The sequence below is a fragment of the Fundulus heteroclitus genome, chromosome 14, assembly GCF_011125445.2.
Source record: "Fundulus heteroclitus isolate FHET01 chromosome 14, MU-UCD_Fhet_4.1, whole genome shotgun sequence".
NCBI lineage: Eukaryota > Metazoa > Chordata > Actinopteri > Cyprinodontiformes > Fundulidae > Fundulus > Fundulus heteroclitus.
Window position 1 is genome coordinate 21,648,112 of NC_046374.1, and position 13,170 is coordinate 21,661,281.

The 13,170-nt window shown below is 42.9% G+C and overlaps 1 protein-coding gene across 6 annotated transcripts in view; it reads right to left on the reverse strand.

Annotated features, from left to right (window-relative positions):
- ppargc1a (peroxisome proliferator-activated receptor gamma, coactivator 1 alpha) overlaps positions 1-13,170 on the reverse strand; it is a 56,158-nt gene that overhangs the window by 15,668 nt on the left and 27,320 nt on the right. For 3 of the 6 annotated variants that reach the window (XM_012864938.3, XM_012864937.3, XM_021317671.2), the window contains exons 5-8: positions 10,063-11,398; positions 9,102-9,147; positions 8,825-8,898; positions 2,808-4,023 (exon numbers count right to left, since the gene is read on the reverse strand). In XM_012864938.3, coding sequence (XP_012720392.2) covers positions 2,808-4,023; positions 8,825-8,898; positions 9,102-9,147; positions 10,063-11,398 — 2,672 coding nt within the window. The remainder of the gene's footprint in view (positions 1-2,807; positions 4,024-8,824; positions 8,899-9,101; positions 9,148-10,062; positions 11,399-13,170) is intronic. The other 3 variants (XM_012864940.3, XM_012864939.3, XM_036146534.1) reach the window with 2 other exon arrangements.

The following is a 13,170-nucleotide window of genomic DNA, read 5'->3' on the forward strand; positions in this document are numbered from 1 at the left end:
TGGCATCTGACGGAAAAGAGAGAGAGAGAGAGAGAGAAAAAAACGTAGATAAATAAATTCATGAAAAATGGGAGCAGGGGAGTCGGTGTGTAAGGAGGAGCGTGTACAGGAGACAATCAAATAAAACTCCCTGCCTAGAGATGAAAACTCATTCTGCTCAAAAGTCCAGAGCACCTTTCATGTTAAGTTATTTTATTCATTTTTTGTTCATCTTGCATTTGTGACTGTACCTTTGAGACGGTTCTTTTTTTTTAACCCACATTGTCAGATCAGATGTAAGAGGAGCATGAGATAAGGGATTAAGCTGGTTATTGTGACACCAGCAGACAAGACGTTAGGATCAGTTTAAGGATAAAAACAGGAGGGAGCCACTAGTGGCTCATTTCGATGGGATGGGGGAATAAGATCAAGTTTTTTTCCTTCTAAGATGAACAAAAGTTTAAAAAAAAAATAACACGAGGTTAAGGTTTTTCGTGATGCTATACAGATAGACCTTTGTACCCTCCAAAATCCTGTTTCAGTCTTTAAGATCTATCTTCCCTAACATCAGCTTGGACAGCAGACAGGGACTGTGCTACACCGCTAAGCAGGACCACTTGCTCTCAGCAAAGCACTATTTGAATGGCACATCTGACGGGTAGGTAAAATATGTGTGTGTTTGTTTCTCTGTGTTTTTGGAGTTCCCCAATTGACAACATCTGAATACTGGGGGACTCCTAGACTTTCAACAGCTTTCCGGGCACCAATATTTCATCAAATTAAACCACAAGCTGATTGTAAAAAAAATTGTTTTTAAATGGTTTTAAATAATGGCTCAAGAGTTAAAGAATTTATTAAATACAAAAAAGCTTAAGTAAAAACAAAACTGACATGATCAGTATGTCAGTATTGTGGTCCTTTGTTAGTGCATACCATATTTTGGCTAACTTTACTCAGTAGAAATGAACCAGTATGAGATTCTCCATAACCTTAAACAAAAATACAATGGTTTCAGCATATCTGTATTTCTATGAAAACAAAAACAAAGTCTGCAATATACTTAAGAGACAAATTTGTTTCCTAATTTCATAAACAAGTTTAAATAAGCCAGTGTCACAAAAAGCATTTTTTTTTTACCAGTCCAGCTTTAAATTCTTTAGACAGGATTTGTTTACAACCCATGAACTCCAAAAGATGGAAAAAAGTTAAAAATAAAAAAAGTCCTAAATAAGGGTAATTTAAAAAATAATAATAATATGGAAGTATGGATTATTTAATTCCCTTTCAAGATTAGAAGTAATAGCAATGTTGCACTATTTAACGCTTAAGCACCTGCTGATACCCTGGGCTTGTTTAGATTGGCTTATACAACACCAAAACCAGAAACAACATGCCATGTTCGAGTAAAACAACATAAAATGTCAGTGTCAGCAGATTTTTGTATTCAGATATTGGACTGACAACCAGAATATCCTGGATCTTGGCTCTGGAGTAAGAAAGCTGTCAAAAAGATGTGTGCATGATTGTTCATAACTATTCATATTCATATTTGTATGTCATTACACTGTACACAAAATTCTGCTGTGAGTACATAGTCTTGTGAATACAACTCTGGCTTCTGTGACAACAGAGTCTTCAGTGCTGTGGACACAGATTCAAGTTTGTGGGAACGAGTAGACAAGTGTTGAAATGACGTCACAGGAGGGCGTGATCAAATGAGAAAGGGTTCTCTGCAGTGAGTTTCTTGTGGTATGGGAGGAGGTAGTGTAAAACATGATTGGTTGGACTGACAATTTTGTCCTGTGCTCCCCAGGAGCTGCAGCATAGCCGCTAACTAGCGTCAGCTAACATGTTACATAAGGCTGATACTTGATTGGTCTATTATATTGATTTTATTAGGATACGCTACTCAATTCGACTCTGCTGCCATCACACAGTGTGGCGATAAGCGTCTAGATTTAAAACAAATTGTAGTCACAAGCACCAACAGCTCACCAATTTATTCTGTTCACTTGCCTAGCAATTAGTCATCACGCTAAATCCAGTTCCTGTTTATGAATAGTTTGCTCAAAGCTCTGTGAGGCAAGGCAAGGCAAGTTTATTTATATAGCACTTTTCAGTAACAAGGCGATTCAAAGTGCTGATCATACCAATTTATAACCAGTCTGTAAAATTTTATAACATCAGTTTGTCCACAAACGTCAACCAGGCTACCTTAGTTATACAAGTAATGTCAAAGTAAAATCCCAGTGATCCTTCCCAATCCCTTGGCTTCCCAGTCAGTTAGCATCATGGACCGGACTGACGTTCAAGCACTGCAGATAATTCCTTCTTGTTCAATTACACCCATGTGACATTATTTCAATGTTTGTCTAGTCGGAATCACAAACCTGAATTCATGTCCACTGCAGTGAAGTCTTTTTAGTCATAGAAATTAAAGTTGTATTCACAAGACTTTGGAATCACAGCTTTTAGATTCATACCCACGTAAAAAATAAAATCCTCACCCAATCAATTTCTCAAACTCACATATGACAGCAGAATTGTGTGTACAGTATTCTTATTGACATACAAATAGGAATGCATAGAATCACGCACACACTTTTTTGACAGCTGTCTTGCTTCACACTTGCCAGTTCTACTTTGTACTGTTGTATTTTTTCATCAACCCGGTTGGTTAACCTGCAGAGCTATTCCATGGAAACATTCCTGGATGAGTTCACGTTCAAAATGAGCACCCTTCCTTCATCAAATTATATATAAAAGTCTTTCACATATTAGTATTTATTTTACAAATATCACCTACAAGAAAGTGGGAAATTACTTACCAAGACGAGGGACGTCTGTCTGGTGAGCTGGACAGAGAGCGCCTGCGGTGTCGTGATGAAGAGCTGCGGGAGCCGGAGTGGGACCGAGAGCGGGAACGGGACCCGCTGCCTGTCCAACAGAACGGTCGGCCAGGTGACAGGAGAAGGGAAGACGGAGGGGAGACGGAACCTCGTGAAGGGGAGCAAGTGGATGGTGGGGAACAAGAGGGGGAATGGGGAGAGCAGTCAAAGAGTAGGTCCAGGGGGGTGCCTTCCCAAGGAAAGACGAAGCGACTCTCACGGCCCTCGTCCAGCTCCAGCTCGTCATGAAAGGACAGTAACCCTGGGTGCAGGTAGCTGGATCCCAGCCTCTGGGAGTAAAAGTCAATCTCTCCCCCCTCGGGCGACCGGGGGGTTGTAGGCTTGTTTGGTTTACTGCTTTCATCTCTCTCCTGCTCACCCTGAGTATAGAGGGCTTGTAGGGGAGGGCCAAAGTGCTTGTTGAGTTCTGCTCTGATTTCCTGGTCGCACAGGGGCTTCCGGCTGGTGGCAGAAAGTTGCAGTTGGTCCCTAACAGCAGTGGTGCCCTGTGTGAGGATCTGAGTGGTTTGTGGAAGGGTACGCTCCCCTAAGCCTCTGACACGGCAAGGGTCTCCATCCACGGGGGCAAAATTCTGCTCTTTAGTTAAATGACTAAGCGAGGATGATGATGTAGAACAAGATGATGATAAAAACGATGTTGACATGGCTGAGTCCATACATTCAACGTGCCTGTTATCCACCTTGCCAGTGGAAGTGGCACCTGGGGCGAATGTCATTTCCACAGATGCAGCCATGGAAACAGCGGCTGTGCCCCCATTCTTCTTACCAGCAGCCAATGCTTGGCAATAGTCATGGTCGCTGTGGCCATCCCGCCCAGCGGCCCTCTTAGTGTTGCCAGTGCTGAACATCCCCTCAAGGCCGCCCACCAGCGCACGTTGAGCAATGGCGTAAGGGAGGGCGGTGGATGCTTTGCTTAGCTGCGCATAGAGCTCAGTCTGTTCAGGACCCTTCCTGGCGGGGCCCCCGGCTGAGGCACCTGGGGCCGGGGCCAAAGCACCGGCGCCCAACTCACTCAGCCTGGCTCTTTTGCACGTCAAGGCCGAGGAGCAACACGAGGACAACTTGGTTTTCAGAGATGCTTTGAAAGGATTCTCTTGACTGGCTTTGTGTGGAGGCGTGGTAGGTGGTGTCAGACCTGAGGGGGCAAGGAAGATAAACAGAGTGGTTGGGTGGGTGTAATGAAATGCAAATCATATTGTAATCCTCACCAGGCACCAGGAATCCCCCCCACCCCCCCACCTTCCTCCCTTTATCCTTCACTCATCTATAAACTCCCAGGTCAGTTTATGGACAGTGGACACAGATCCATGTCTGATTAAAATATTCACTTTCACTTGGTCTAATCCTATTTTATTGCAATCTTGACAGATTAATGTAATGCTCGGTGTAACTTAATATTGATGTCTTGCCATTCTCCTTGTCTCCGACCTTGAAAAGATCCATTTTCATGAAAGAAACAATCCTGCCCAGAAGACATTTAATGCATCTAATGGAAAATATAAAAAAAGAAAAAAAAACCCCATACAAGATGTCATAGAAGTCAAAAAGATCCCTCAGTAAAATGATGTTACACATGTTTCAAGATTATCCTTCAACATAGTTTGGAGGACAATGAATGTCTCTTTTATGCACATTTTGGCATTCTTGGAGATGTCCAAATGGCAAGATGCTATGCCGTTGCGGCAATAGAAGAAGTGATGGTTGGGTTGACATTCTTTTCTACTGCTCATACCCAACATCCCCCCATTGCTCCCCTTTTCCTCCTACAGATTTACAACCAGACAGATGGCAGTTATACGAGAAGTCCTGAGATGAGCCCACTTTATAGCTTTCTTACTGCGCTCGCACAAACAGACACCGCCATTACTTTCATTCCCCTCATTCCCGCCTCCTTTTTCAGTCTCCTTCGTTCTTTAGTTCAGCCTTTTCTGCTTTCCTTGTGTCTGCCATCTTCCGCTAGATCAATCTCCATTTCCCTCCCTTCTCTGTCATTCTTCATCTTCCCCTGTTTCTGTCTCGCAGAGAACAAATGTGCCCACACACACAGGCGCACTTGTCACTAACAGTCTCTCGCTGGAGTCAAACTCGGGCACTTTGAAACACCTACACTCTCTCCACCCCTCCTTGTTTGCCATTCCTATAATGCACGTCATTCTTCCCCTGCCAGTGAATTCCTATCAAATGACAGCTATTAGTATCAAATCCAGTGTTAGAATATGCACCAGTCAGATGTCTGACTGGTGCATAGGGGATAAGGAAGGGGATAGAGACAAAAAACGAGGGAGTTTCTCGAGTAACATGCTGTGTTTGGGGTACATGAGCCAAGTAACTATTAACATGCTCCGTGTCTATATATGATTTGGGACTGCAAACACCCTTGCCCTCCAATGGCTTTTTCTCCCATCACTCTGCATTTTCCAATTTAGATTGTATTTATACATGACAATCTACAGTACAGACTGAGACTTTTGCCCAGTCTTCATTGCAAAAAGCTCAAGCTCAATCAGACGGCAGCATCTGTAAATCATGGCTTTAAACTTCTCCAATGTTTTATTCATGAGCTGTATGTTTTGCTTCTTGGTCTTTATAATGCCGTGTATTCAATAGTATTATGTAACAAACCTCTGAAGGCCCTTATAGAAAAGCTCATACTGAGAATAAATTACACTCATGAACTGTTTAATTGGGTGACTTCTGAAACTACACTTTATTTAGGCGTATCAGTGTAAAGGGGTAGATTGGTTATGCAATAGTTTAAAATTTATGCATCTGTTTTCTTCTACTTCCCAATTATGCACTACTTTGTATTTTTCATCACTTTAAAATGCTGCAAAGCTTGAGGATTTTATGCTACAAAATATGAAACAGCTTAATGATTCTGAATACTTTTGCAAGGCACCGTGGGGAAACAGAGAGAGGGCGTTGAAGAATGCCTGAAAAACTTCGGGTTCTCCAAAGAAGCCCCATCTGTCCAAACCAATTTCTGCCGGAATCATAAACTAGGAGCCATTAGCAATAAGGTGTCAGAAATAAATCAGAGTTAGACAAATATGTGCCTCTCAGTCAAACCTGCTACTGATGGATGATCTGTGGGACACAAACACCTATCATGCAGAGAGTGGCGAGGAAATTATGGAATAAGTGAGCGAGACTGGCAAGAAAGCTGTAAATCGCGAGAGACTCCAGAGCCAACACAAACCCTGGGCTTAAACGTTTGATCCTGAAGTAAGCTATGCAAATAGCAACACAGTGTTTCATGTGATACAGTAATTATTGGGAACACCACAGTATGGACTAAACTTAACTCACTTGGACGAGATAAAACTGAAAAGCTAAGCTCCAAGGGGGACACACACTGCAAATGCTTTCATTTGACTTACTGACTAAACATAACTATTTTATTCCTTGAAAGTAATGCATAAAGTTCTTTAGTAGTTCTCTAAATACGTCATCACTGCACAGTTGTCCCGCTGTGAAAGTGGAAGCATCCACTCCTCCAACCACCATCTGATTATCTATAACGGCACCATTATCTCCATTGTGGTGGAATGCTACTCTAAATCTGCACAGCACATGTAAGGGCTTACACTTGTGCTTCACTGGGATCTACATCCATCTGTCTCATACACCAGCTAATCTCTAACTGCGAAATGGGTCTCAGTAACCCTGAGCTTTCCGGACTAATGACTTTTCCTGCTAATATTCAATCTCGAAATTTGCACGGGACTTAAAAAGAGTCAGGTGAAGGGCTTTATTTTAATTGTGGCCGTAAAAAAAGTGGATGTGTGGAACACGATGGCCGTACGGATTTGGCCGCGGTTCAACAGACTTGCCCACGTGCTATAAAACGAGGAAATATTAACTGGGCTTGATTGCTGCCAGAGCTTAAGGACCGCTGCCCTTTCCCTCCCTTTAGGTCTCCATGGGTATCACATTTGACCCTGAGAGCTTATCTACACAAAAGGGTTAAACAACTCTTTGACCAAAGCCAGAGACACAAACCTCTTGGGGGGTTTGAATTACTGCCCCCCACAAGTGAAAGGTCCAATGGACACACATGAAGTAAATACAAGGATCACTTCCCCTGCTGGTAAATGAATACCCAAGAGAGCCAGTTTTAGAGGTTAAAGGGCAATCCTTTTTATGTTTACTGACCTTGGTTAATTAATCTCAAATAATTGTGTGGTGGGTACTTAAATACTTTTAATAACCAGATAAAGAAATGAATGACTCTCAGTTTGGCAGCGCTACTTTGATTTCATCACAGCTGAACGATGCCAAAGAACGCTGCCAGCAATGAAACATAAATGTCCTCTAAAAGTACAACGAAACCCCTAGACGCTGGAAATGACTCCAAAATCAGCCCTTTTAACAGGCTTGCTTGTTGAAAAACACTGTGATTATGAGGCTTAATATATACCACATCCATTTTAATTTACAGCTCGGTATAAAGTATTGCAAACGTATTTACACCTCTTGAACGTTTTTGCCATGTTAAAGCCACAAACCTCAATGTATTTACTGGGCTCTCATGTTACATACAAACACAACACAGTAGCACATAATTGGGAGGTGAAAGGAAACTGATTTTTGCTCTTTTCTACTAATAAAACATGTTTAAACCTTCGCATGGACCCTTCTGAAACACACTTTGTTTCAATTACTTTTGCAAGTTCTTTGAGGTATAACTCTGCCAGCTTTGCAACACTAGAGACTGAAAATGTTGCTTTTCTTTTTGTCTTTTAAAAATAATTCAAGTTTTAGACACATTGGATGAATAGTATCTGCGAACATATGCCACAAGTTTTCAATTTGTGGCTAGATTTTGATTTTGATTGGGCCACTCTAACACACAAAACACACACATAAAAAATACAATGTGTGTGTCATCTGATCAGATTCTTCTAAGCTTAATGCATCCCCTGCTTATGTTTGTGTCAAACTGCAAACAGGACTTTGTTCGGCTATCTTTCAGCTATTGTTTTCTTCCTTAAATCAGCACTATGAATAGTCTTGTTGCTGAAAAGTGCCTTCTCTCCACTTTTCCCCAACTAATATTTGTCCTGTTGACAGATTCTCCCACCTGTACTGTGGATCTCTCCATCTTATCCCGAGTTATCACGGTCCTTCTCAGGTGAGTGCTCTTCTTGCCTGGCCTATCATGTCTCGGTAGGTTTGCAGTTGCAGTATTCTCCCCGTTCTGAGGAGAGAGGTTGAACAGTGCTCTTTGACACTGCTTCAAACCTCCTCGCAACTTTCTCCCTCACCTGTCTGCTGTGTTTCCTGGTTTCCATGATGTTTTTGTCCACCAATGTTCTCTAATTCTCGAGATTGACTTAAACATTAGATAAATCTGCATTGGATATTATTTTGGTTTGCCAGAGTAAAGTCGGCTGAACACAAATTTATGTCATAGAGTCCATATTTAGTCCATATCTACAAAAAATAAAAGAAAATCATTTATCATTCTCTTCCCAATTATACTCTACTTTGTGTTGTTCTTTCACATGAAATCCAAATAAAATAGATTAAAGTTTATGGGTGTAATTTTACAGCATCTGAAACTTTTATGGGCTTGGAATGCTTTCGCATGGCATTTTAGACAAGGACTGCTGTGTTTATAAAGTAATGTTCGAATCTGATAATGAAACAGCTTATAAACCCATGACATGGAGAAAAAAAAAATGGGAACAGGAGATTTTAGCTAATAAATCATGCTGAGATTTGACAGCCAATCAATACTTGTACCTATAAAAAGACCTGCTTTGTCTTTCACCTTGAACTTTAAACTGTTTCGGAGCTATCAAAGACACAGAGGAAAAAAAAAGCTGCCATTAACCCTTACCTATCTACAAGATACACATGAAGAATTAGTGGTATGAGTGGTTTTATTGAACAGTTATGTTTATTTTAGGTAGGCAGAAACGCATGCTCACCTGGGGTTCCAGCAATCTCCACGCTTAATGTGCGTTCAATGGTTTTGTTCTCAAAGGGTGATCCTTTGTGGTCACTGGAAGACAAAACAAATACAATAACTTAACACGACAAATAAAAGACGTTAAAGCTTTTTGTGGTCTAAGAAAATGGAAATGAGTCACAAAAATGCCTCAGCTTGATTTCTAATATCTATAATTTCTTTTGGCTCTGTCTTTGTGCTTTAGTTGGTTGCTGCTTTTTAGCCTAGAATAATGTGGAAGAACTTCACACACTTACTTTGGAGACTCTGGGGTCAAAGGAAGTGGCAAGGTGGTTGGTTTGGCTGCAGAACACAAAGGAGCATGGGTAATTATTGATCTAGGTATGACAATCATGGCAGAAGAGACAAGGTCCATATTCTGCAACATTTAATCTCAAATTGGTGCAACAATGACAATTATCACTAAAAAGAACACCCATCTCTGCTTCTATTGGCATTATACTTTTTTTTTTAAATTGACCCCATTTTAACAATTTACTCTCTTTGGTTGTATGTCTACATATTTTAATTATTTATTTATTTATTTTTTTTACTCTTTGAGGCAGGATGGAGTGATGGCATATACATACAAATAGACCGTGTTCAACGACAAACAGATCATAATGGAGTAACAAAAACAAACAAAGACAATGCTACAAACAAAAACACATGACAGTGGGTGAGCCCCTCCCTGGACATGAAAAATAAAACTCATGATTGCATGCACCAACAGCAGAAGAGGGGTGAAAAAAAAGGAAAGAAAGGAGAGTCAAGGAAGCTTGTGCAGTTGCCCGAGGCTTTGGCCGAGTTGTGCTCCCGCTAAGAGAATGTGGCTTTGGCGGCACAATGCTAAACAGCTGCGCCTGGGTATTTGAGTCAAAATGGATATATTCAGCACGCTCCGCTCAATCAGCCAAAGGTAGTTCAACAAAGGACTTTGTAAAAATAGGATGTACAGCAGCATGGCAAGGCTCACCCCTTCTCCCATTTTTTTCTCCCTAAAGGGTCTCGGGGACTAGCAAAAAGCATTGGCGAGCAGGCTGTTTTGTGGTCATTGGTGTGTATGTCCTCTGTTAGATTCAAGTTAGACAACAGGTTAGTTGTGAAATCAAACTTGGAAGTGGTTAGAGCAGCAGAAGGAGAAGAAAGAGCAAGAGATCATAAGGCCAGCGGTGGGGTAAGGAGAGGAGGAGGGGGGGGGGATGCAGTCATGATTACCTAACAACAGGCTGATCTGGTCATCGGGGTGCTCGCTGAGTGCCTGCCTGTGTGGGGGCCCTTGCCCTTGTATGATGCAGGGAGGGGAGAGCTCTGCAATGCTAGTATCTGGGAGGAGAGGGCTTGTTGGGCCCTGAGAAAGCACCACAGCAGGGGTGCCTATGACATGGTTATCATCATGGTTATCATCATCATCAACAACACCATCATCATCGTGGTCGGCATCCTCCCCAAAGCCTTCCTGATTCGGCCACTCCAGCTCTTGTCCAAAGCCCAGATCTAGCCCTGGATCTGGCTGACTAACCCAGCTCTGTAGGTCTAAGGTGATGGGTGACAGCGGGCGTCTTGAAACAGACTCTTTAGCCTGGTTTATATCAGCGGAGATACCTCGGACATCCTTCTGTTGTGCGTCAAACAATTTTTTTGGTGGGCTCTTAGACCTCTTAGCTGCTGATTGGCTTCTACAACTACCTGAAGGGGTGATCGAGAGTTGTTGCAGTTGGGACAAAAATTGAGTGGGTCTACGTTTGGAGGTAAGCAGCTGGCTAAGTAAAGGGTGTCCCGGCTTCACGTCTCTTTTCTTAATTGTTACCGTGATGCGGCTATGAGGCGCACTGCTGGCAGTGCCACTGCTACTACGGCCTTGTCTGCCAAAGCGTTGCCTCGCCAGAGTGGCGCCTGCAGCCTCTCGGCAATGCTCACAGCTGTGACTCACCTCTCGGGGAGGGAGGGAATAAGAATGCATATACCTAATGAACTTAGCGGCGGCCAGGCGGCCAACATCGCCTGGCGGCCTTCCTTCTTCATTGGGCGGCCCGTGCTCCTGTTTGGGGCGGGCGTGGCCGCAGGTGTAGGTTCTGCGACCAACGGGGACAGAGGCACCCTTCGAATCCTCAACCCCGTCATCGTGCGAGCAACGCTGCCATTTCCCAGCCCCATGACCAGCCACAATACACTCGCCTGCAGCCCGGCTCTCACCTCGCTGGTGATGCTGCTGCGGCGACTGCTGCTGCTGCTGCTGCTGTTGAGATGGCACAGCTGACTTCTTCTTGGAGGTGGTCGACGAAGAGGTGGAAGAAGTGGAAGACAGGGAGGAAAACGAGGAGGTGGATGAAGCGGATGGCGACGAGGACGAGGATGAGGCACCGAGACCCAGGCTACTCTTTTCCCTGCTACTGGGACCCCCCCAGGCGCTCTTGGCATCGCTGGCTTTGGTGTGGAGCAGGATGTCATCAGTGGCTGTTAGGTATTTGAGCAGCTCAGTGCAAGGCCGCCTCACCGGGCGATTTTGTTGGCCGGAGCCCCCTCTTGCTTTGCCATTCCAGGGGCTCTCCGTCTGAGCAAAACAGGAAGAGAGAAATACAGTTACTAAGTTTGTCAATTTTTTGTTCTTTCACAGATTGCTGACTAACTTTTTACAGTGCCTTGCAAAAGTATTCACATCCCTTGAACTTGTGGACGATTTTTTCTGGAAATGTAGGTAAGAAACGCCCAGATCCCTTGTTTAATAGCTGCACGCATGAGCAAGACCATCTTACCTTGAGGATTGCGTGAAAAAAAAAAAAATCTCCCAAATACAACCTGGTTTTAATTCTTTCTTCTGAGACCTTTCTCTTCTCCTCATATACTTTTAAGACAGTATGCTTCTTTTGACTCTCATTCATTTTTAAAGTATCCAGCGAGAACAGTGTCTCTACAATGAATGGCTAACACCAAAGCTGACTGGATACATAAAACCCACAAGTGCGAATGCGCATCCAGCCAGCGGAAACTAAGGAGTGTGCACGAACACTGCCGTTGCGTGAACGCGTCACAATGATTGGCATGTAGGACAACAAATAGATATGGAGATCCCCAGGAACTCAAAGCCCAAAAAGATGGTCCACTATAACTTTATGAACATCTCAAAACTCAAACTACTGTTGTCAAAAGCTGAACTTGAGATGATTATCCAGGCTTTTATCTCTTCTTGTTTAGATTATTGCTACAGTCTTTTAAGTGGTTTAAGTAAATTAGGTTTAAATGATCTTCAGACCGCGCAAAATGCTGCAGCCAAAGATTTAACTGGCACCAATAGAAGATCTCACAAAACACCACTCTTGGCTTCTCTTCATTGTTTACCCATAAAAGCTTTAGAATTAACTTTAAGATTTCAGTCTCAACCTTTATGGCCCTGCATGGTCAAGCTAATCAGTATATAGCACTGATCTGCTGAAACCCTATTCTTCTTCCCGCGTGCAAAGGTCAACGTTTGCCCGTAGTCTCACGGGGGTCAGGCCTTTCAGGCAGTGCCACTAAAACTGAGGAATTCTCTCCTGCTGTCCTTGCACTGTACTGACACCACTGGCTCTTTTTAAAAAGCAACTGAAGCCTTGTCTGTACAGAAAGGCTTTTAACTAATTAACTTGGTGTTTTAAAGTCTTTTATTGCATTTTATCTAAGTACCTCTGTGTTTTATTGTGTTTTATCTGTGAAGCACTTTGTGATGTTTTTATCTGTGAAAAGTGCTAAATGAATAAGATTTACTGACTTACATTTGACAGACCGGAACAAAGAAGCACATAGCTGTGCAATGGAAAAAAACATGCTATGAATTTGCACCTGAGTCATTGCTCTATTGAACCTACTTTTGCTGCAGTTACAAGTACAAGTCATGGTGGCGAAAAAAAATCCTGCCCCATATTCATTGCAAAATAGCTCCTGCTTGGTCTAATCCAGTCCTTTAGTGTTTCTATTTCAACACACCTGATTCAAATATTAGCTCCTTAGCAGAGCTCTGAAGAGCTTGACTGTATGCTAGTGAGGCACTTAAGCCATTTGATTCAGTAGGGGAAGGAACACATCTAAATGTTGCAGGACACTGGCCCTCGAGGATTTGACTTTGAGACCCCTGGTCTAACTGGATGAATAGCTTCTGTGAAAATCCCCTTTCAAATTGCGCCACAGAGTCTGAATCAGGTGCAGGTCTGGACTTTGAGTAGAACATTCTAATACATGCGTATGCATTGATGAAAAACAAGAAGCGTCCTAGTCCAGTACTGTAGGGCTACTATCCGGCAACTTTTAGATGCATGCCTCAATCAACACGTCCGAATCAAACGAAGGGCT